The 24772-nt window shown below is 42.1% G+C and overlaps 1 protein-coding gene and 1 long non-coding RNA gene across 2 annotated transcripts; both read left to right on the top strand.

Moving 5' to 3' along the window:
• The first annotated feature begins 687 nt into the window (after positions 1 to 687).
• Positions 688 to 9113, top strand: LOC141581620 (uncharacterized). Its single transcript, XR_012514362.1, has 3 exons — positions 688 to 723; positions 5960 to 6060; positions 9078 to 9113. It is a non-coding gene; the product is annotated as an uncharacterized LOC141581620 (long non-coding RNA).
• A 1992-nt stretch (positions 9114 to 11105) lies between these two features.
• Positions 11106 to 23706, top strand: LOC141581612 (cyclin-Y-like protein 1B). Its single transcript, XM_074387615.1, has 5 exons — positions 11106 to 11198; positions 11791 to 11910; positions 15965 to 16131; positions 20374 to 20536; positions 22078 to 23706. The coding sequence occupies exons 3-5, from the start codon at positions 16043 to 16045 to the stop codon at positions 22189 to 22191; spliced, it is 366 nt and encodes a 121-aa protein (XP_074243716.1). The 5' UTR covers positions 11106 to 11198; positions 11791 to 11910; positions 15965 to 16042; the 3' UTR covers positions 22192 to 23706.
• The last annotated feature ends 1066 nt before the right edge of the window (positions 23707 to 24772 follow it).

Below are 24772 nucleotides of genomic sequence, written 5' to 3'. Positions count from 1 at the left end.
CCTGGAGTTTGAGACCACCTTGGGCCAAAGTAGTGAGACCCTGTCTCTATGAAAAATTTAAAAATTAGTCAGATGTGGTGGTGCACGCCTGCAGCCCCAGCTACTCTAGAGGGGAATATGGGAGGATCACTTGAGCCCAGGAGGTCAAGGCTGCGGTGAACCATAATCACGCTGCTGTACTCCAGCCTGAGCATGAGAGTGAGACCCCCATCTCAGAGCCACAACAAAACCCCAAGAAGATCCTCCATGAACTCAGAGCAGGAACTCACTCATCACCAAGGGACTGGCGCTAAGGCATTCTTGAGGGATCAGCCACCATGATCCAAAGACTTCCCCACGTCCAATACTGGGGATTACAAATCAACATGAGATTTGGAGGGCACTAACATTCCCTAATTTGTTTTGCCTTTCCTTATGTACATGGGGATTCTTTCATTTGAACGTAGTCGAATATGTGTTAGGTAAAAAAATAAAACTGTTTTTAAATTTTACATTATGAGATTCATCATGCCAGATTATTTAAATGTTAAATTTTGTTTAAATTAAAATTTTTTAAAAATTGATTTTTTTATATAGTGATAATCAGATTTGTCTTGTTTTATATAGTGATGATCAGATGATTAGCAACTACTTTTATTCTATGGTATTTTATTATACCAGAATTGATTAGTTATATTTTTATTTTTAGTGCAAGGAAAGAGGAGACGCTTTCGCATATATTCTGTAAGTAAGCTTTTGAAAAGTTAAGAAATTCATTGTTTAAATTAAGTCTATCTGTCATGATTCCTTAGAAATGTAACAGGGACCCAGGGCTGTTAGCATGATTCTTTTTTGGTGAATTTTCTAACTCTTTTCTATTTCCCTAAGTGTCAGATTTATGCAGGAAAGTCTTTAACTTACTGTGCCCATTTTTAAGGCTGTCTGACATTTAAATTAAATTTAAATAATTTGGTTGTGATATAAAGATCTGCCTTAAATATTTAATCTTTTAAAATCAAATAAAACCGAAAATAGCTAAGTCCATTTTCTTCAACACTTTCTGCGACCTTGTTTCCCTCCCCGTTTCTTCCACCTGTAACACATTTTTAATTAAATCATGAATTGATATTTACGTGATTATGACTATGCATGTTATTCACTGCTGAGTCATATAATGCTCTGAGTGTGCCTCCTTCTTGTACATCCTTCATTCTTTCTCTTAAATATTTCAACCTGAACACTTCTGCTCTTCTCCCAGGTAACCTCCCTTTTCCTAGCTCATGATGGCTCAGAAAGCCAAATGTGACCATTAGCCTCTGGCTGGTATCTTTGTTTTCACATCCTTCATTTTTGTGTGTGTGTGTGTGGAATTGATTTTCTGACTATATTCCTTTGGCTGTCTAACAACTATTCTTCCCCAAGAGTTGTCACATTTGTCACATGCCTATCAAAAATATGTTTCATCTACTAAAAAATACATTCCATGTTTTTTTCTTGAAGCAAGTTTCCTTGGCCTTTTGTTATCCTCCTCAGGATGGACTGTGTTTTCCTAGGCTGCCCTGCACCTGTTGGCCTGGGAGCTCTCTCTGAAATCTTCCGGGACCACTAATGTTGGGTCCCTGAGTCCTAGACTGTGCATTGCCCTCTGCCTTGTGTTACTCCCCAGTGGTGCTGGAGCGCAGTTTCTGAGGAAAGGCTCATGTATACACATGTTTAGAGATCTGGGCTTTCTTAAAACCCCTCCTTTGATATAGAGTGTAAAATTCTAGAGTGAAAACTAAATGCCATGGCTTGAAGACATTTTTCTATTGCATTTTTATTATACTGTTTTTGAAAGTATTGCCTTTTGTGATAAGTCATATGTAATCAGTGTTTCCATCTGTCAAGTTTTTAGGACCTTCTCTATCCCTGAAATTCTGAAATTGTATCACAGAGCTAAGTAGGGACCTTTTATTTTATTGTGGCCATTAAGTCTGTAATAAAATTTAGAGAATTCTTCTGTGTGCTCTGTTTTATTATTATTTTAGTCTAATGATTCAGATGTTGCACCTCTTAGACCAGTATTTCTGCATTGATCTGTAATTTCTTCACCTCCGATTTTCCAGTTTGTCTTTTGTTCTGTTTCTTCGAGATTCTTTGTCCATGCTAACTGTTCTATTGAATTTTTAAAAATCTCCTTAAGGGTGTTTTAAGATTTTTTAAAAAGTTTTGCTCCTGAATTTTTACTGGTCCCAGGAATTCCTTTTTCCTGTTGTTTTCATCTCCCATTGGAGGCTTTGCTCAAATGTGTGGTGGTCTTTGGCTTTCTCTCATTGAAAGCAGGAGCTTTTTTTCACTAAGGGATCTCACTGTAGGGATTTGGATGTCGAGGCAGCTTTTCCTTTGAGGGACATCAGTGTATTACACGAGGGTATTTTCTTTGCCATGGTTCAGTGTTCTTCCAAGAAGGGCCTCCCAATTTTCTGCCTGGGCAGTGCAAGCATGGCTGCTGGCTTTCCAGAAGCAGGGTTGGGAAGCAAGGTGGAGTTTCACTTCGTGTGTGCCATTTACTCCCATTTTCCAGGTTTCAGCCCTGGTAGGTCTGAGCTCAGAAACCTTCAGGTATAATATATCCAGAGAATACACATCCACATTCCTTCTAAGATGGGAGGACAGGTGGACCTGGGGTTCTAAGCACAGATTTACTATTGACCTTGCTGGCTCTGTTGTGTTTCACCCTACCTTCCCAGGTACCATGTGCTCTGATTTTGGAGACCGTGTTGGGTTCTTCAAAATACACAGGATTGCTTGTTTCTGTTCAAGCCACTCCCTGTGGGCACCAGGGTTGTGCTTTCATGTCAGTTACCACTCCTCTATCTGCCTGTCACCTTGCAACATTGACTCAGAATCATCCGCTGTCAATCCTGTCTCCTGGTCCTGTGTATAATGTTTATTTTATGACTAATTCTCATGAGATTTCAGAAGGAAGAGAAAATAAATTTGTGGTCAATCCATCATATTTAACCCAAATTTAGAACCTATATGTAAGTGTAAATCTAAGTTTAAATTGAACATAATTATGACATTAATTCAGACAATTTTCTAGTTATACATATATTAAGCATATTACACTTTTCCACTCAGGCTTTGTGTAATAATTCTATTCAAACTCCATACCTGCCATGTGGTCCCATTGCTGTGCAACATAGATGGAGCTGATTTTGTTAGCACACAAAGTATTGGAAATTTTCAAGTTAGCTAAAAGTCATTAATTATTTTAAAAACATCTAAAACATGTCTTATCAAAAAGTGGGGAGAAAAAAGTGATCTTGAGGGACAGGTGTGGTGGCTCATGCCTGTAATCCCAGCACTTTGGGAGGCAGAGGCAGGTGGATCTCTTGAGGCCAGGAGTTCGAGACTAGCCTGGCCAACATGGTGAAACCTTGTCTCTACTAAAAATACAAAAACTAGCCAGGCGTGGTGGCACACGCCTGTAGTCCCAGCTACACGGGAGGCTGAGCCAGGAGAATTGCTTGAACTTGGAGGTGGAGGTCACAATGAGTGATAAGAAATTTTAAATTAAAAAAATGGAGACAGATAATCACCTAAAGCTGTACCAACTAGTCTGTTTTGGTGCTTTTCCCCTGTTATTTTTATTCTCATATATGGAATTTTCCTCAGAATTGACTTTTGTTATGTTAAAGTATTATGCTGCATTACCCTTAATAGTAGTGACCTTAAGGGATACCTGCTTTTCCTTTGAACGAAAGTATCTGAATAAGTCCATTTTTATTTTTTATGCCATATTTGTTTTTGAGACAATAAAAGTATACACATTGACACACATACACTGTTAATGTAATCTATAACAGAATAGCTTAAGAAACATAAGAGTTTAGCTAGAGTTAAAACATTTCTATCTTACAGGGTAATTTGGTCCTTCAAATTCTGAAGCAGCAAAATGCTGTTGGACTCTATGGACATTTCTGATTATTGGCTACTGGCAATGTTTAAATGCTGTGCAGTTTTATAAACAACCACTAGATCTTCTCCCTACCCTGCCTTTATTTTTTCCATACTAGGTCATTAGTAGTAGATCCAAACCTGTTCTGTCTTTAATGTGTTTGTGAGAGACCCTGATGGAAGAGTGTGATAACATGATGCAAACAAGCATATTAAGAGGAGGAAGGAAGGCTCATCTGAGTTAGTTTTTTTCCAGTTAAAATAATGGGTGTTTTGTGGTTTTAAATAATGCTGTTGATCTTTTCAACTATTTGGTGACTGGCATTTGGCTACTGGGATTATTTTTAAGGAAGAGCACTTTATCTCTCTCTCTCTCTCTCTCTCTCTCTCTCTCTCTCTCTTTCTCTCCCTCCCTCTCCCTCTCCCTCTCTCTCTCTCTCCCTCTTTTTAAATTTGAGATGGAGTCCTGCTCTGTCACCCAGGCTGGAGTGCAGTGGCACAGTCTCAGCTCACTGCAACCTCCGCCTCTGGGATTCAAGCAATTCTCTGCCTTACCCTCCTGAATAGCTGGGATTACAGCCACCCAACACCACACCTGGCTAATTTTTGTATTTTTAGTAGAGATGGGGTTTCACCATCTTGTCCAGGCTGGTCTTGAACTCCTGACCATGTGATCCACTCACATTGGCCTCCCAAAGTGCTGGGATTACAGCAGTAAACCATCTCACCTGGCCAGGAGAAACACTTACTTAACATAGTTGAGGCAGATTCTGTATTGACTATTGCACTCTCAGCAAATGAATAGATACTTTGAAAGTGTTTTAGAGATAGTTGATTTTCTACAGGGCTCAAAAGGTTCACTGTCATGTCTCTGATAGCAGTGTGCATGAATTTTCACTGATTTGTATCTGTAGGAAGATTTACTTTCCAAATTGTAACTGATTTAAGTATTTGTCAAGCTCTTATTGAACTCCTTAAATTCTCCCACATTCTGTGCTCAGCAGCTGCAGGTAGGAGAGAAGCGGTTCTCCCTCTCCTGGAGAGGCTCACTTTCTCGTGAGGGGGATGTTCTGCAGGCAATTGTATCATGTAACACACGGTGAATTAGACTGATGAGTACGCAAAACCAGAAATGTTTTGTGGTGTGGCTGCAGGCAAAGGGATCCCTGAAGGTGGATGAGGTCAAGCTTGCTGGGACAAAGGGGGAAAGGAATAAATATTCCAGACAGAGAGCAGCACGAGTGAGGCAGGAATGTGCCATAATGTGCATCAAATAACTTAAAGAATGAAATCAATTAACTTTTGAAATGAATGCAGAGTATTCTCAGAAGTTCTCATTTGAGTAGTGTCATAGCAGTCTTATGTAAATAGAAGTGAAAGTTACATTCCCAAAGTTGTCAGATTTTTGGATGTGAGAGAGTCTTAAAGCAGTACTTTTTCCATCCTCCCACAAGGAAACAGGCCCAGGGAGACCTATGGCCCCTCACTTGTTTGGTGATTGAGCAGCTCTGGCATACACAGTCTCTGACTCTAACACACTTGTTCCATCTCAATCTCTCTTGAATGCACACACTTAGGATTAGTAACCTAGTAAATGTAGTATTAGATCTTCATTTACTGCAATCAAATGCTCTTGTGTCGATATTATTTAATGTATGACATTTTGTTGCAGTTAATGAATAACAGAAATAGAAAATCTCAGTGCTTTTTATTGCATAAGAAAAAAACATGAAATCCGATTTTAAATGTTTCCCATTAATTATAAAGGGAATTTATAATAGAGACTTGCCAGGTTTGATGATCGGTGTCATATCAAGGGCAGCATTTTATAACCCATTTCTCAAACATCATCTGTGTAAGTTAACAGCCTCCAATGAGTTTCCCATAGAGCTGCACATGATACCACACTCAGGCAGCTCACAGAGTATGAAAAATACCTTAATGTTTTATTGTTTGACATTTTGACAAAGGGACAAAACCCACACTTTTGTAAGTTCAGCCTACTGTGATATTTTTCTCTATCTTTCTTCTTCTTCAGATACCTCCGTGGCATCTTGATAGAAAATACAGCTCGTGTTCCACCATATTGCTGGATAACAGCACAGTCAGCAAGCCTGATCTCAGCCAAATATTAGGATGGTGAGTACAACGAGGTTGCCAAGGGCTGAGTGACAGACCCCCATATGCTAAAAGCATCCCGGCCATCCGCTGTTAGTTCAGCCATTTGGTTGCCCTTTTCAGCAAGCAGTTGAAGAAGTTGATGTCAATGATATATGGATTTTTAGGACCTAAGTATGAATTTTCTGTTTCTCTTTTAATCTTAGACATTGTGTGGTAAAAGGGAAAGCCAGTTAGCAAATAAGCAGTCCCAGAAAAAGCAGGGCTATTTATTTAATGCATTTATGTTATGACAGTATTGAACCTAATGGACAGGAGAGGTGCTTTTTATTGGATGTTTCCAGGAAAAATTATTAGTTCTTTATGGGCCACAGGCCTAAGACGATGGGCACTACTTTGGAAACTACTCTTGGAAGAAGGAACAGCTTGTCCTCTGGTGGCACCATAGTGTATCTGCATTTAAATGTTCCGATCATGCACCAGCACTTCATAGGCCACAATCAGAGATGCCCTTTCAAAACACCCTTGAAAGATGGGTTCAAGTGGGTTTTAAAAGCCAGGTCTATTGGAGATGTCCAGGAAACATTATTAACATCTCCTTCGATTATGAGTGTTGATTTTCAGAAAACAGTTTGACAGGTGGTACCTCAGAATGTTAATCTCCTTATCCCTAACTTGACTTTCCAGTCTATAAACATGACTAGGTTACAAGCTTTGCTTTGTCTCTAATGTTAGTTTTTAAGCTAATTTGTCAGTAACTTCTACTTTAATCAAAAATGGCCATTTATCCTCATAATAATGTGACTTTCCTCTCTCATGTATAACAATAATTGAGATCCAATTGTGTTTCAGCAAGATCCGGACTCCACCTGTGTCTAAAGCCCTGAGCTTTGACCTCTATGGTGTCATCACTTAATGTTTGTATTCAAATTAATTGCATCACAAATGTTTGTATTCATTAAGTCCTAAGTAAAACCCACCCTTTTTTGGCTAGAGTCCCTGGCTGCTTCTGATTTCAAAACATTCTAGTGTTTCAGTATGCACTTCAAAAGTAGTTTTTAAGCTTATTCTTGTTCAAACAAGTAAAAGTCCTGCTTTTTCTTCCAGTGTAGTCTAAATTTTACAAGTTTTTTTAAAAATTGAAATATATATGTTTTCTTTTTTGAAGAAGGGGTTTTGCTGTGTTGGCCAGGATGGATTCAAACTCCTGGGCTCAAGCAAGACACCCAAGCCAGCCTCCCAAAATGCCGTGATTACAGGCATAAGCTACCATGCCTGGACTAGAAGTCTATTTTAGAAGCACAGTAAGTTTTAATTTACTCTCCAGTTTTAGAAGGGATTATTTGGTATATTCCCTTTTGATGAAATAAAGATTTACTGAGCAAGTTAATATAGCAAATTGGCTTTTAGGAAAGATTTTGAAAAATGCATTTCATGGTTAGTAGAGTGTTGTTCTCAATGGAAGAAGTGAGCCATATTAGAATCATTTATACTGTTTCTTCAGAATACATGTCTGCAAACACATGCATCTTCCCAGCTCCACTTCCCCTCCGTCTCCGGGCACTCACAAGCCTTTTAGGAAAATGGGGAAGTATGTGAGGCAGCATTATATGGATAAAAGCATCGCAGATGATTCTGATCTTCACCCTAGTTCAGTCATTCCTAAACTTTGCTGCATATTGGAATCACCTGGGAAACTTTACCAACAACCCTGATGCCTAAAGCATACCCAACACCAATTAAATCAGAATGTCTCCAGCTGACATTGAGGCCCTGTTTAAAGCTCCCCGGCTGATCTAGTGTGCAGCAAATATGGAGGCCACTGCTTCCTTTGTGTGAAATAGTGATGGTTCTAATATAAAAATGACATGTTTTCCCTGTCATTTGCTCTTCTTTCTACCCATAGGGCCTTTCCTCTGGGCGAGTCATTCCTATCAATGTGTGCATATGCTTCAGTTTATACCATACCATAGTGTTTTGTGAACACCTGCAGTTCACAGGAACAGTGTTCAGGGACCTTGGGCAAATCAGTTTTAAGCCTTGGTTCTCTTCATTGTAAAATGGGTGGTGCATGGAGCGTCACGTGAGGTTCGGTGGTCCTTGTCAGCATGTAACTTCAAATTCTGTGATCTTACAGTTCGGAGATGACACTGTTGGAAGCACTATAGAAATATCTATCTTAGATGGTAATAATGTTGTCAGACCTACTTTTTACAACTCCAGTTGGCCTTCTCAAATTATTCTGAGCCTCATTTTAAATGTTGAGGGTGAATGGAAGGACAGAACTTATCCAAGAGAAGCCCTTGTGTCCTGACACTCAACATCTGTGGATGACTTTGGAACACAGAAACATACATCCGAAGAGTTGCGTTTGTTCATTCATATTTTGTTTAAACGAATGTGGAAGTACCTGTCATTAATATTGTATGATGTGGTGTTATGCTGTGTGTTTAGTACTGCTTATTTTAGGAGAGCTACAAGTGTCATCGATTTTTGGACGCATTATAATATTTACTAATACATTTCCTGCTAATCAGGCATAGGTAATTTTTAATTACTTTATTTGGTATAAAGCACATTCATTCTGTGCTTTTAGGGAAATAATGACAAACGGGTGAGTAGGTGATGGTGAACGAAATCAGCCGAAATGCAGGGCCTAGTAACTTAAAAAGCAAAACACTACTGTCTGGCCTAAATGTAAGCATATGTATGCATAGATATAAGTAACGTGCACAGAATGAAAGGTTCTGTGGGCAGAAGAGCAAATGACAGGGAGAATATGTCATTATTTATACCTAATAACCCTCTGCAGACACAAGTCTTCCAACAGCGTATTGCCTAGCATTTTGGTTCTCCTCTTTTTGCTGTAAAGCCAGGGGACTAAAACAAAAGGAAAGTGCTCACATGGTACTGTTCTGAATAGAGGATTTCAGGGCCCCTGAGAGGGTTCCCTCCCCACTCTTTAGAAATATAGCTTCAGGCTATATTTTAACAAATGTTAAAATCAGTTCTTACAATTTTTTTTTTTCCCTCCACAGTGTGACTTTGGCAATATATTACAACATAAAGCACAGGTGAGCTCTTTGAAAGTTGTCTTGTTATTCCAGCTCATCACTTTGTGTCATACAAAACATGCTGTCGGGTCATAACTCTAGACATTATAAGCTGTAGCGTGCCTTATTTTAGTGTTACAGTGAATCACTTGTGGGTTTTTTGGTCCGTAAGACTCTTACATTATTAAGGGATCCAAAGTATATTTGTTTATGTCTTTGTTTGCAATTTATTTGTAAAGAAGCAGTGAAAAGATGCCCTTGCCTCACGCAAATATATAGTAGGAAAAAGGCATATTTTTAAAGCTTTCAGGTGACTGTGGGTATTCTTTAACCCCACCAAAACTCCAGAAGTGCTGACTGATTAAAATAGTTATAGCAGGATTGTACATATCAATGAATTCGTTCACTAATAGTCTTTGATCTTTCTTGTACAATAAATGGATCTTTCCCCTTACCGGCTTTTACAATATTATGCACTGGCTACTTGGTTTATTTATACTCTCAAAAACTCACTTTCATTAGTATCACCACCATTATAAAAATGTCTTCAAATCTGAAGATGCCGTCAAGCTCACAGTAGTTGGTGTGAGTTTTCAAAGTCCTGATTTTTAGCTTGAAAATACTTGTTATTTTCCTTGAAATGACAGACTCACTTGACTTAATTTTATGGATAATAGCTATACTTTCAGATAAAAATGGTGTTCTGTGAAAAACTGGCTTGTTCGGCTCACAATTTAATCACAAGTGCTTTTCTTTCACATGACCATACTTCAGTATGCAGAAGCGCTTTATGTGAACTTTCTACTTAGGATACTAAAAAGAGAGGTCAAGATTTAATGACACCATTAATTTTTACTGTTTCATCAAGGACATTCTTCAGTGAAACATGCTACTTTAATAAAAACTGCAAGGGGCAGTGAAGAGTGGAATGAATACTGGTATAATTTCGTGCCACTGCCCTTATTCATACTGAGAAACCATCAGTTTTACCCACTTTTGTTTTTAAACAGTCATCACAAGTGTTGAACAGGGAAAAAGCAATCAATGTCTTAATGCTTTTAAAAAGTAATAAATTATGTGTGTGTTTTATTTTCAATCAGCTTCTCAGGTTGAATTAGTATTCTTGTAAGAACAGTTTGGGTTATACGTGGTGGTCGACACCTGTAATCCCAGCACTTTGGGAGGCGAAGGTGGGAGAATGACTTTGAATCAGGTGTTTAAGGCCAGCCTGGGCAATGTGGCAAGACTCCAGCTATCAAAAAAAAAAAAAAAAAAAAAGAGAGAGAGATCAGCTGGGCATGGTGGTGGGGACATTTTGTCCCAGCTACTTGGGAGGCTGAGGCAGGAGGATTGCTTGAGCCCACGGAGTCAAGCCTGCAGTGAGTCAGGTTTGTGCCACTGTGCTCCATCCTGGGTGAAAGAGCAAAACCCTATAACAACAACAACACCAACCAGTTTTGACATCATGAGTCTCCTAGGGAATCTCAGGGGTCCACAAACCACATTGGGAGAACCACAGGTTTCCTAAATGATCACATAATGTGTCAGTTTGTAAAGTTCATTAAAGACTGGCCTCTTTTAAAATAAAAAGGCAATTAAGTCTGTAACTCAACTACTTCAGCAAACATAAAGTATAATAAAAAAAGATTTGGAAAATCTTAATTGATTCTAAAAAGTTCTAAAATCTTTACTGCCAACAACTACTGCTTTCTAAAATGTTCTTGTGTTCCACCATGAGGTTAGAGGAGTAAAAATAGAGCGTATTACCATTGCCTGTCAGCGGGAGTCAGTATTTAAAGGCAAGTCTGGCTCATCAATGCAGAAAAGACTTTCCAGTTCAGAATGTGATGTGCTGATGAAAAAGAGGTCAAGAAACCCTCTGAAGGCCAGGATCCAGGAGAAAAACTGGCAACAACTGTTTTGGTGAACAAATTTTACCAAAGCAAACAAGAAGTATCTCCCTCCACCCTCCATGCCCTACTCCCAGCAGATACTTTACTAAGATATTAACAATTCCTGAATTAATCTCTTAAATGCACATTCTTCTTTTATAGATATGCAAATAGATCTCTGGCTATTTTTGATGAGCCACTACATCCACTTTCAGTAAGTGTCACGTTCTCTGAGGTTCTGTTTATGTCTTATAGAGTTGTGTTTATTTCATGATGAAGTCAAAATCATCCACCATTAAGTCTTCACCAAGTTGTGTCTAATCATGTTATGTAAGGAGTGTGTAAATTGGACACACTGGAGTAAGAGCTGACGTACAGCTTTGCTTAATTTGTGCACTAAGGGGAATAAACATACCATCCAAATAACAAAATGTGTCATTTTAAAATATAAGCTTTTATAGCAGCAAACAATATAAATATTTGTAAGTAGTCCTAACAAATATGCACAAACTCTGTGAATAGAATTAGAAAACAATTTCAATTTAAATTTGTTTAAATGCTATAAAAACTTAAAAACTTCCTTCTTCAGGCATATGATAGCCACAGGGCCACCTTAGCACCTATGTTCACAGAAAACCAAAAATATTTTAATATCCTACTGTTGATATTTTTAGAACCAAAAGACATTTTATCCCAGCAAAATTATTGTAAGGGGCACGTGGGCACGAATTTGAACATTCCCATCTTAAGAGTACTTAAGAAGTTTTCTTGAATGAATATTTATATTGCCTTTTTTCTTCTTTCAGCAAGAAGAGATTCCAGGGAAATCCTTTGAGGATGAACCCACACGCAACTGCATTTTCAGATATTTCTGTAATCTTTTTAAAGTCACAAAACTAACAGCTCCAGGTGCAATCGTAGCATTGGTAAGCTATTTCTTATCTATAAAGCATCTTTAATAACTGGTCTCCTATACAGCATATGACCATGTTTCTAAATAGAAGTCAGTTCCTAAAGTTATCATCAGATCTTTTAAGAGAAACCTATGCAAGCAAAGTAAATACACATATTAGAGTTTAATCATCATCATGTTTTAAAACGATGCCACTGCTTTTCTTATTACAGAGTAATTGCTACTGAAAGCAGCAGGAGAGACCTCTGGTTTCTCCCTCAACAGATTCCAGTGTAGGTCTAAGCTGAGTTCCAGGCTGTATTTCCCCATAGTTCTGACCTGGAGCTGCTGCTCTGAATGCTTTGTTGTTCCTGGTGACCTCTTGTGCCTGCTCGGGAAATTGCCCAGGCATGTGGGACCAATAAGACTTGGACACGGGCTTTGCTATTTAGCCTGCCAAGCCATAGCTGTGTCCTTACCTTTACATGGTTCTCACAGAATTCCTGTGGTGAGACTCATTCTGAATATTAAGTCCTGTTCAGATGGCTGGGATTGTTTGACCCCTCCCCACACTAACCTGTAGAGGAATGTCAACCACATGGCCTGGAGAGAAAGGATACTTAGAGCAGTACCCTCTCCTTTAGCATCTGGCTAGAGCTCAGGGTCGAAGGCTTCTGCTGGGCACCTGCGTAGAAACCTCTCTGTGAGCACTGGATCAGATGCAGGCCATTTCATGGAGCTGCAGCCATTGGGAATGCTCAGCATATGCTGGAGGGAAGCAGAAATGGTACTTCCAGATGAAGAGAGAGAGAGTTGATGCAGGAGGGACAGCTGGATTGGAAGAAGGGGGAGTTCACTATACAGGCTAAATTTGGTGTGCCTGTGAGATAGCAGAGTGACGTGTGCAGTCATTATTTGAATCTATGGACTGGAACATGAATCTGAGCAGTGCAGTCATCATTTGGATGTATGGGACTGGAGCATGAATCTGAGCTGGAGATAAGGAATGAAGAGTAAGAGTAGCTGCTCAAGGCAAGGCACGATGGCTCATGCCTGTAATCCCAGCTCTTTGGGAGACCAAGTCGGGTGGATCACCTGAGGTCAGGAGTTCGAGGTCAGCCTGGCCAACACGGTGAAACCTTGTCTCTTCTAAAAAATACAAAAAATTACCTGGGCATGATGGTGGACACCTTTAATCCCAGCTACTTGGGAGGCTGAGGCAGGAAAATCTTTGGAACCTGGGAGTCAGAGGTTGCAGTGAGCCAAGATTGCACCACTGCCCTCCAACCTGCAAAACAACAGCAACACTCTGGGGGAGAAAAGAAAAAAAGAAAGAAAGAAAAAAAAAAAGAGTAGCTGCTCAAATGCAAAGAAAGTGTTTATAATGAAACTTGACAAGCCGGACATGGTGGGAACATGTTTATTCAAGGAAAAAAAGAGAAGATGGACAAAAGGTAGCTCTATAAAGACCACCAGCATGTGAGGGACAAGCCCCCAGTAAAGTGGCCAGAGTGGGAGGAGGAAGAGCAGGAAAATGCGATAAGAACAAAGGGTTCGCGATAGGAAAGGCTGTGGTCACAGTGCTACATGCTGCCAAGAAGGTGCCCATTCCATAAGCACCCCTGGGATGCCAGCCCTGTGCCACTCTTCTAAGTGCTGGGGTAGAGAAGAGGACAGGTGGAGCACAGTCCTTGTCTTTATGAGGCGTTTGTTTTAATGAGGAAAGCAGTTCTTATTTTAGGTAATGGCAAATAGCAAAATGATAAAGCAGGATCCAGAGAGAGTGTAATGGGAGGGGCTCGCTGTTTCTGACAGATGATCAGGAAGAGCCTCTCTGGAGAGGACACATCTGAACAGTGACCTGACTATAAAGCGAGGATGATAAGGAGCTGGCATTACAGGTAGCAGGCTGAGTGCCAGGACTGAGACAGGAGCACATTTCACGTGTGTTCCAGGAACAGACAGCAGGGAGCCCGTGTGGTGAGAGAAATGAAGGACAGAATGGAAAAGATGCGGCCGCACAGGCGGAGCCGTCGCTCGCAGGGCCCTCTGGCTTGCAGACCAGGGGACCAAGTTGAGGTTTTATTCCAGTTTGAAGCGGGGACTAATGGTAGATCTTGAGCAGGGGAGTGCAGTGTTCTTAATTTAGAGGGTCTCCCAAGTGCTTTGGGGAGAGTAGACCATAGTTGGGAGGAGGGTTGGGGCAGAGAAGAGGACTAAGAAGCAACTAGGCTGTTACAGGTGAGCCGTGACACGTGGCGGCCCAGAACCTGAAGCAGGCAGCCTGCCAGCGAAGGTAGCCATAGAGGATTGCACGGGGATTGGAGGAGGGCAACGCACATGTAAGTGTTAGTCTCCAGGAGCAATGGCAATTCCCTGGAGAAGATTAGGGCCAGGTTGGGGAGTGGAGTCTTGGGGTGAAGGGCCCCGGTTTGTGGGTGTGAAAGCTCCGGGGACCTCGGTAAGAGGAGTGTCAGGTGAGTGATGAGGAGTGTCAGGTGAGTGATGAGGAGTCTCAGGTGAGTGATGAGGAGTGTCAGGTGAGTGATGAGGGTGGGGGGTGGTTAAGGAGAGATGGGAGGTGAGGAGCAGCCACCAGGGCATGACACTGTGAGCAAATGAGAGGATGTCCTGGGGGAGCTGTGGGGAGCAGGATGGGAACAGGCAACACATTTGTATTGGGGAAAATCTCTGGCAGAGAGGAAGAGAGTCTTCAAGAAGAGGTGATTTGGGGAACAGTGGTCTGCAAAAGTGGGATAGGATCCATCATGCTGATAGAAGAGTCGGTGTTAAAACAGGAACTTTCTCACTGACCCAGGAAGGCAAGTGGTATCGACAAGTGTCAGCAGGTCACTGGCTTAGCAGTAAAGGTGACAGGAAGTTGAGGGCTCGCCAGTGCTGTTTCAGTGCTCTCTCATGAGTCCTGTGGAGTTGAACCCTGGGAAGGAGGGTTATTCCGTGGATACTCGATAGTGCAGAGTTTTGGAGAAAGGGAGCAGTATCTGTCATAAGAACATGTCACATTCAAGGGCCATGTGATTTGGAAAACACAGTTGACTTTGGAGAACGTTGCCAGATCTGAGCCGCCAATCTGAAAATATTCAGACAATAAATGAACTCTCTTAAAATGAACTGTTTTCCTTTCACCTTGATACAAAGACTTCAAGTAGCATAGAGTCATACTCTTCTACAGAGCACCCTCTGAGGTAGCAACACCTCACAGCTTATCTCTGTAACCTTCACTCAGCTGGTCCCTTACCCAGTTCTTTATAGGATAGAGATTGGATAGATAGAGAATACTTTCTGAAATTATCTCACAAACTACTTGACAGGTTTAGTGGCACCCCAAGGCTGCAGAGGCCGGCAGCTCTCTCCGCCTTCAAACCCACAGGATTGGCTGAATGCAGATACTGTAGGACAAGAAATAAGTTTTTGTGAAGTGATTGCGGAGACATGGAAAATAGGGGCTGTGAGCAGGACCCTCCATTCATTAACATGCGTTCCTCATCAAGGCACTGAATACAGGGACTGTTTCTCAGCAACAGAGACCTGCCCTTGTCATGCTGTCTGCCCGGCAGCACTGGGAGGCACTCTTGACTCGCAGTTCCTAAGCCTGTGTCCCAAAAGCAAGTTAGTTATTATGAAAAGGAGAAGACAGCAGTGTTGTCAGTATGACTTGGGTGCTACACATTCGAGCCTGGCACACCTGGAAAATTCCTATCTACCTGCCAGCCAGGTGTGATGCTGCACGCGCATGGTACTGTAGTGTTTCCTGAACAACCTTAATCTGCACGAGGCCTGTGTTTGTGCTGCCTTTCATGAGTGTGAAGGTGCTGAAGGTGCCTTTCTTCATGCTCACATCCCTGTGAGTGAAATTGGCATGGAAATTTCTATGGGCAGAGTATGCTGCAGAAGTATCTGACCATGACTGTGACTTGGCCTCTCACTTTGTCTGAGCAAAGTCTCTGCAGAGCATAAGAATAAAAGGCACTTACTTTCTGGCCAAAACCAGAAGTCTTTCATTCTTACATGTTCTTATCACCACACTGAAACAAACTGAAATCAAAGACAAGTGCTCTATTTTGCAGGTGTACATCGAACGCCTTTTAACTAATGCTAACATCGATCTTTGTCCTACTAATTGGAAAAAAATTGTCCTCGGAGCCATGCTTCTGGCCTCCAAGCTTTGGGGAAATCGTCGTTACTGGAGTGCGGATGACAGCCAGAATTCCAAGGATGTTGCAGTTGAGACAATGTGAGTTTCTAAGGTTTTGGCAAACTTTGTCATCATTTTCCATGCCTCATTTGCTCTCCAAGTTATCAGTGTAAGAAATATCTTTATAGGTTTCACTGTGCAGATAAAGGAAATAGGCATAAGACCACAGACTTCAATCTATCCAGCTTTAGAATAACAGTTTATATTTTCCAGCATTAATGGGTAAGACTTGATGTGTTATCGTTGTAATGACTGGCTGATAAACTGAAAAGTGTTTTCCTGATTGTTTTTTGGCAAACTTTTTACAAGTGTGCTGTCAGAATGACACAGTGCAGTAAATATCTTTATAGCTTTTTAGAAGCTGCCTGCCAGTTTCAGTCACCTTTGAAGGGGCAAACATCTGGCCTTTGAAATAATTGGCCACTGTTAATGTCTTAAGGCCTCCGGACTATGCAGAAGTTACAGCTTTAACCTAAGTCAGCCATTGTGTATTTGCTTTTGCTGGTCCTTGTCTTCCCCTTTAATCTGAAGATCTGTTTTTATAGGAACCTTGTGATATGACGTTAAATAGCTAGATTTCTGTGCCCTGGCTCCTCCCGTTGGGAACATTGCATGTGTTTGGAAATCAGTCTGATGAGTTAGAAGCTTCCGCGTTCACCTCCTGCAGTGTGAGAAGCATTTCTGGGGCATCACCCCATGCCTACCACACTCACAGGCTCCCTGGGTACTCAGACATTCATAGATGAAGGCTGGGGCCCAGTAGTTGTTTATGAGAGTGCGGGGAGCCTTGCAGGGTCATGGGATCCCTCCCAGATGCACCAACATGACACTGAAACACAGCTTCCCCAGGGTTCCCTTCCCATTTGGCCTTATGACTGCTGTGAAGTGAAGGGCCCTGAAGGAGGCAGGCAGGGTGAGCAGGGGGGCATTTCCAGCAGAGCCGCCCTGTGTGCCCGCTGGACAGTGAGGACAGCCGTGTTAGCTGCATCTGGTGCAAGACGAGGGAGCAGCTCTTGTTTACATTGAGCAGCCGCAGAAAGGATGATGCCAGGCAGTGGCACAAGTTAGTTTTGTGATCATTGCCCGTGACTCCAGATAGGACTGTTACTCAGAATCACCTCAGTGCATGTCTACAATTGAAGATACAGTGTATATTGTAGATATACTGCAGTGTGTATATATCTACATTGAAAAGTAACCTCTTGGTGCCTGAGCTCAGTGGCTCGTGCCTGTAATTCCAGCCCTTCAGGAGGCTGAGGTGAGTGGATCACCTGAGCACGGGATTCAGACCTGCTGGGTAACACAGTGAAGCCTGTCCATACAAAAAAATTTTTTTAAAAAGTAGCCAAGTGTGTTGGCAGGTGCCTGTAGTAGTCCCAGCTACTTGGGAGTCTGACATGGGAGAACTGCCTGAGCCTGGTAAGTTTAGGCTGTAGTGAGCTGTGATCACGTGACTGCATTCCAGTCCTGGGTGGTGGAGCCAGACTCTCTCTAAGAAATAAACAAAAAAACATTTTTGCCACCATTTTGCTAATAGTATAAACCAAGTGATCATTGTGATATTTATGGTAGTCATTTTAGCAAAGAGTGTGACAGCAAACGAATTTGAAACAAATGGAAGTACTTTGAAAGTTGCAAATGCTAAAGTGAGTTTAATCATAGTCATCCATTTGCAAACTGGTCCCTCAAAGGAAGCAAGATTTGTGACTGCCTGATTTCTCCTTGCCTGCTGCCTAGCCAGAGCTGATTTATCAATACAGGATAATTACAATAGAGAAAGAGTTGAATTCATGCAGAGACAGGTGTACAGGAGACCAGAGTTTTACTATTACTCAAATTAGTCTCTCTGAAAACTCTGGGGTAGTTTTTTAAAAGAATAACTTGGTGGGTAGGGGGTCAGAAAGTGGGGAGTGCTGATTGGTCAGGTCAGCGATGAAATCATAGGGAGTCGAAGCTGTCCTCCTGCATTGAGTTGGCTCCTGGGTGGGGGCCACAGAACCAGATGAGCCACGTTTATTTGTTGGGGTGGTGCCACCTGATCCCAGTACAGGGTCTGTGAAATATCTCAAGCACTGATTTTAGGTTTTACAATAGTGACGTTATTCCCAGGAGCAATATGGGGAGGTTCAGATTCCGGCAGCCTTCAGCCTCATGACTCCTAAGCCACAATTTCTAATCTTGTGGCTAATTTGTTAGTTCTGGAAAGGTCATCTATCTAGTCCCCAGGTGGGAAAGGGGTTTGTTTTGGGAAAGGGTTGTTACCATCTTTGTTTCAAAGTTAAACTACAAACTAAGTTCCTTCCAAAGTTAGTGTGGCCTCTGCGTAGGAATGAACAAGGACAGCTTGGAGGTGAGAAGTGAGATGAAGTCAGATCAATCCTCTTTCACTGTCATAATTTTTTCAGTTACAAATTTTGCAAAGGTGGTTTCAAATTTGTAATCATGAACACTTAGTTCTGCCATTTTGGCAGCTGAATTGTTCTCAAAACCTGCAGTGAAGCTGGCTGGGGCTCTGATTTCTAGTCACAAGATCAGAGAGCATACAGGGATATGTGCAGGTTTCCAGAGAAGTGAACTCCAGGAGCAGTGGAGGCAGAGGCCAGCCCCAAGAAGACCGGCTCCAAACAGAGCTGTTTGTGTGTGAACAGAGAAACACCAGGAGCTATGCTCTGAACAGGCTGCTTCTGCTTATGATCTTGGGAAGCTGAAAAGCATTACGTCCAAGCATTTAACAGACATGTGTCTCACCCTACTGCTGTTGACTGTTTGCAATGATCCCATTTTGAGTGTCAGTTTAACAGATAAAAAACTGCTGTCCGTCAGATTTTTCATAAAATTTCCAACACTGATGTGTCTCCCTAGAAGAGATTTTCTTTCTAGAGAGTTAAACTGAGTAGCCACTGTTCAGAAATGCTGTGTTGTAAAGGGTATGCTATTCAATCATCTAGCTGTTTAAAAAACCAGAAATTCCAGAAGATGCATCGTCTGTACACAGAATTCTTTTCTTCAGTGATTAAACCTCTATTAATAGATACGTTAATTCTGTGAAGTGCCATTAATTCCTGTAGTAAGTCAGGTCCTGATTAGCTGTCTATTCAAATATTGTTTGATTTACATTTCTATAGACTTAAGGCTATGTGAACAGGAAATTAATTTTGGAAGTGGGTTCAGTTGGGTTTTAAGTTCAGCAAATGAGAGCCCCACATCTTGACTTATAGTCTAACTGCCCTCTGCTTTCAAGCATTTGCTTACTTAGCCAGTGGGTAAAATGTTAAAACTTTCAAACCAAGAAACCAAATGTATTGTTCAGATATTGATCATTTTTAAGCAACTAACCCATTACAGGGGTTACTCTGAAAGCAGCCAGAATGACTCTAACCGTGTACCTATTAATTTAGCTTTGGTGAGGGCAGCTGGATGATCATGAGGCAGAAGACATCTCCCAGTCCGTTCCTCTCCCATTGCATCCAACTCCCCCGCATTCTGTTCTGTCCAGGGGTGACAGATGCTGAGTTCTTCAGGGTTGCATTCCCAACTCAAGAGCAACACTGCATGTGTTAAGGCCAGGGCCCTACTATAAATCACATTATAAAATGAGTTTAGTCTAGCCAAAACGTCTCTCCTTGACTTTTCTGCCTTTCAAATTGTAAATGTTATTCTTCCCCAGTCTCTTCATAATATCAAGGTGAGCAGAAACTTGCATTACGCCTCCTTGCCATAGCCTAGTGTGCTGGAGCAGAGGGAAGGGATTCTTTTTGCCATGGAATGTATACTGCTTATGTATTTATTTGGGATGAATCCTCCTTGAAGCCTTAGAGTTTTTCTCCTCCGAGGTAATAGGGTGGCTCTCCGTGGGTCCATTTGTTGCCATGGAGATGTGCCCCATCTTCCTGTTGGTGCTTCTCTACTTCAGTAAGTCCCTTCCTGTCATCACCCTGGTAAACATGCCTGGAGCTTCTTCAGAGCTAGCAAAGTGAGCGTGGAGTCTGAGTTGTGCAGCTGCCCTAAGGGAACTGTGAAGAATAAGCACTAGGTCAGCAGGAGGAGTGCGGAAGAGGCCTCTACCTATCCCTCATCCCAAACTTGGGGTGCCGGGATGCAGAAGAGACCCCAGGCAGCTGTGCCTTGCTTGGACATTAGTGTAAGGCCCCGACCAGGCAGCCTTTATTTGTTTCAAAACAGAATTTGGAGCCTCCTAGTAGCTCAGAATGATATTTTTAGAGATAACCCACTTGACTCAAATTGTCCTGTGTTGGCTTTATTGTGTTTCTCCTCCCGCAGGAGTAAGATGGAGAAGTGTTTTTTGGAGCTGCTTGAGTGTAATATTCCTGTGTCTGCCGGTGTTTATGCGAAATATTACTTTGACCTGCGTGCCTTGGCATATGACCATGACCTGTATTTTCATTTTAGTTTTCTTCACAAAGATAAAGCACAGAGATCGAAGGTAAGGCTGTGAAGTCACTTAGTGGAGTTTCCCATCCGCCACAAAAGCCAACATCTGTGACAAAATCATATTAAGTAGTGATTAGGAAAATGAAAGCCTTAAAATTAACAGACCAAAGTGCTTATTTCTTTGGCATCATATTCCTTGTCTTTTATGTTTTATACAAGAATCCTTATTATTATTGTTATTATTATTTTATGAGAAGGAGTTTTGCTCTTGTTTCCCAGGCTGGAGTGCTATGGTGCGATCTCAGCTCATTGCAACCTCCGCATCCTGGGTCCAAGCGATTCCTCTACCTTTGCCTCCTGAGTAGCTGGGATTATGTGCATGCACCACCATGCCCGGATATTTTGTATTCTTATTAGAGACAGGATTTCTCCATGTTGGTCAGGCTGGTCTTGAACTCCTGACCTCAGGTGATTTGCCTGCCTTGGCCTCCCAAAGTGCTAGGATTACAAGGATGAGCCCCTGCACCTGGCCGAGGATCTGTATTTTAAGAAATGATCGATATTCTCACAGCTTTGACCATAATTCAGAATATTTTTAATTAAATTTAATCTGTTCTTAATGGGTTTTGTTTTTAATTTCTACCCGTTCACATAACATTCGTGAATAAATGCAGTTGTATTCCTAATTATATCTAAGTAGACAATGCACTTACTGCTCTTGACTGTCTTACTGAAGCAGTTTGCAGTTTTGTGTCCTCGTCTATTCTGCATATCTCGGTGCAGTCCCAGGAGTTTATCAGCCAAAGCAGTAGTGGCTGAGAGACTTGTGCTTAGACTGTATAAGGTGCCAGTGTTTCAAGTACTAGGTGTCAGAAGGACATGGGTTTGTAGTGAAAATGGCTTCATGGGACAATGTAAGATTTATGGCTTATGACTCTTTGTGAGTATACAGGAAAATTCCAACTGAAATAGACACATTTAAAATGGGCACTGTCTCTGGTGTCTTGGTGATACTTTGGAATAATACATTTATCTACCACAATGTGCAAGTAAAGTAGCACATTTTGGTGCTTCAATCATTAGACTTCTTGGGTGTTCCCAAACAGCCCAGCACGCACCTGCCTCATTTAAATCTGCTTGGAGTGTGTAGTAACTACTAAGGCTTGGGTAGAATTTGAATCGCTGAGTAAGTTGATTGTTTGGCACGAGTGTATGTTGATTATGTTGAAGGAACAAGTGCACAGGTAACAGATAATATTGTTACAAGCTTGTCACAATACTCTGAAAATCTTTAGGAGCCCTATTTTTTTTTTTATGTGACAGTATCATCAAGCAATGAGCTCAATTTTAAACTTATGAAGTAAGTTTCTCTTGGCTCTGGCAGTCTTTTCATAGCTCTTAAAGGAGACTACCTTAGTGAATGGGCAGGGATTGCATCCTCAGAACCTGGCAGTGTAAACCTCAGCCAAAGCAGCTGCAAGGGAACCCGCTAAAGGAATCTGTATGTGTGGCTTCTCATCCATGATGCCTTTTAAAGAATGTTGGAGGCTTTTTAAAAATTGTACCCATTTTCTCTTCGATTGACTTTCCTAGGCTATGTCACCGCCCTGTGAATACAAAGACTTGCATCAAGATGTCACCACTATGAGAAGAGCCATCAGCATGGATTTCACCGCTATTCGGCATACTAATGCCATCTTATCTTAAAGAGAGAAATTAGCATTATAAGATCCTGGACTTGTCAACTATAAAGACTACAAAATATCACTTCTCCTGCTGAAAAAGTCCAGCAAAATTAGTATTTTCTTTTTTGTTTTCTTTTTATGTTTTTTAAAAAAATTTTTATTGTTGTTGTTGTTGCTGTTGTCATTGTTGTTGATTAGGATTTTCATAGAGCAGAGACTTCTTCAAATAACCACACTGTGAAGCTGGGTGATGGTGGCATGAACAGTGGGTGTCAGGTGCTACCTGCCCTTCTTGTTCCACTGAGTCCAGATGGCATTCCTAGGCACCACCTTCTTGAACAACTCTTGGAGAGAAAGACTGTCACATGGACACAGCACATCCCAGTTCAGAGTCCGCCATCACCCACAGTCCCAAGTGGGTGACAGTCTGAGCTGCACTGGAATTAACAAAACTTTAGAATTGGCTCCATATTTGTGAGAGTACCTGGGTTTGGATCTCTGTCCACTGAGGCACTGAATGCACGATGGCCCGAAACAACAAGTGTGTGAAGAGAGAACGGCATGGGGACAAGGCTATCATTACTCCAAGTACCATGGAGGCTCAGGCCTGTTCATCTAGTCTTTGGAGGAAATCTGTGCATGTGAAATGAGGCTCCCACATCATGGTTATAAAGGGAGAGATGAAATCAGCTCATCTTCCCCCAGGCCCATAATGGTCATGCCAAAACAGAGAGTCTTGCTGTGTTGCCAGGCTGAAGCGCAGTGGTGAGATCTTGGCTCTCTGCAACCTCTACCTCCCGAGTTCAAGTGACTCTCCTGCCTCAGCCTCCCAAGTAGCTGGGACTACAGGCATGAACCACCAACCCAGCTAATTTATATATTCTTAGTAGAGACAGGGTATCATCATGGTGGCCAGGATTGCCTTGATCTCTTGACCTCGTGATCTGCCTGCCTCAGCTTCCCAAAGTGCTGGGATTACAGGTGAGAGCCACGGTGCCTGGCCTCTTGCATTTACGTTCACAATAAAGTAGTTTGGAATATCCCACTGTTGATTTGCGATTTCTTCCTCCAAACATAGTCTGTGGCCCTGTATACGTAACTGAATATTTTCATGTATTGATATTTTGTGTCTGAAGATGAAATATCAGATGAAATATGTTAAAACATTTCATGCAAAGCCTTCAGTGGTTGTAGAGTCTACTCTTTGGTGAATACACAAATTCATCTATTTTAAATATTAAAATTTTTAATAGATGTGATAATGATATTTTCTCTTTTATCTTCACTTGTTAGAGATAGTTACTTACATTCTTCCATAATTAATGATATTGTATCTTATATCTGATGTAAAAAACTCCTAGAATATTTGGAACTGATAGTTGAAATTAAATAGCAAAATGAGAATTGCTGAAATCTAGTGACAATGTACTTAGGATGGGTTTATTATCTATTATCTCTATCATTGTTAATTTTTAAAGTTTCCATGGAAAACTATACTAAGAACTTAAAATTTTCTATAAAACCCTTCGTGCCCTGCACTTTAGCTCCAATGCATAATGAATAAAGGAAAATGGATTCTCCTGTGGGAATTCTGCTGGACTCTTCTGTTCTTTTCCCTTTAACCTGGGAGGAGCGTCTTGAGGTCACCATGGGGCGAGGCGACCATGAGTGGGGTCCCTAGAGCTGCCACTAGGAGGAGTGTGTATGTGGAGATGGGTTTCGTGGCCACATTTCTTCCTTGGGTCTTTCTAGTCGTGATGGTGGCTTTGAGGATGGTTTCTGAGGATCCTCTCCAGGGGATTCCTCCGCCTGTGGTGTCTCCCTTGGGGGAAGACCCGAGGATATCTGGAGAGGGATTCATAGGGTCACTCCTGTGTGACAGAGGTGCCTTGTGCGGGTCCAGAAAGCATCATTTTAGGGGCGGTGGAGCCTCATCTCCCCTGTAGGGTGGGCAGGATGTCTGAGGGAGTGCTGGAGGGAAGCCCTGTGTGTTGGGGTCACTGTGCAGTCTCACCGCAGCCCTAGACCTGGGGAAGTCATGATGGAGACTCAGAGGTGCTTGGGGCAGGGAAGGGGGCGGCCTAGGCAGTCACCAAGGTGTGACAGCATTGCTGATGCCAGGAGGCAGTTTTGGGAGGGGTCTTTGGTGGGGAATAATTGTGGAGTCCCCAAGGGTGGGGAAAGTGTGAGGGTGCTCCAAGGCTGGAGGTCAATGAGGGGTGGGTGGGAATAACCTAGGGGAGTTCTCAGGGGAATAATGGGCCCCCCAAGGGTTGGGGTGGAAGGAAGGGGCCTCAGCAGGTCCTGTCTTACAGGGCCCTTCTGTAGGGCATCTGAGAGATGGATCCCTGGGGCTCCTAAGGTCACTGGTACCCCGGGTGGAGTGTTTGCCAGGGTCAGACCTTCCTGGGTCCTGGAGCAAGGAAATGAAACTGGCTTCTTCCTGCCCACCGCCTGGTTGGTGCTTGACAAACTCCCTTTGGGGAGTCTTGGGGCTCCTGGGCAGGGAAGCTCCTTGAGCCCTGGGGGACAGACTGGCCAACCCTTGAAAGCCGGCAGCAGGAACAGATGGAGCTATGGCCCTCTGCATCCTTTCACTGTGG

This window comes from Saimiri boliviensis, chromosome 1 (genome assembly GCF_048565385.1).
Source record: "Saimiri boliviensis isolate mSaiBol1 chromosome 1, mSaiBol1.pri, whole genome shotgun sequence".
Lineage (NCBI taxonomy): Eukaryota > Metazoa > Chordata > Mammalia > Primates > Cebidae > Saimiri > Saimiri boliviensis.
This window is presented reverse-complemented; position numbering and strand designations above follow the sequence as displayed.

Coding starts and splice junctions, on each gene's coding strand:
- LOC141581612 (XM_074387615.1), top strand. CDS start 16,043: ATGCTTCTGGCCTCCAAGCTTTGGGGAAATCGTCGTTACTGGAGTGCG. Junction 16,132..20,373: donor GATGTTGCAGTTGAGACAAT/GTGAGTTTCTAA, acceptor CTCCTCCCGCAG/GAGTAAGATGGAGAAGTGTT. Junction 20,537..22,077: donor ATAAAGCACAGAGATCGAAG/GTAAGGCTGTGA, acceptor TGACTTTCCTAG/GCTATGTCACCGCCCTGTGA.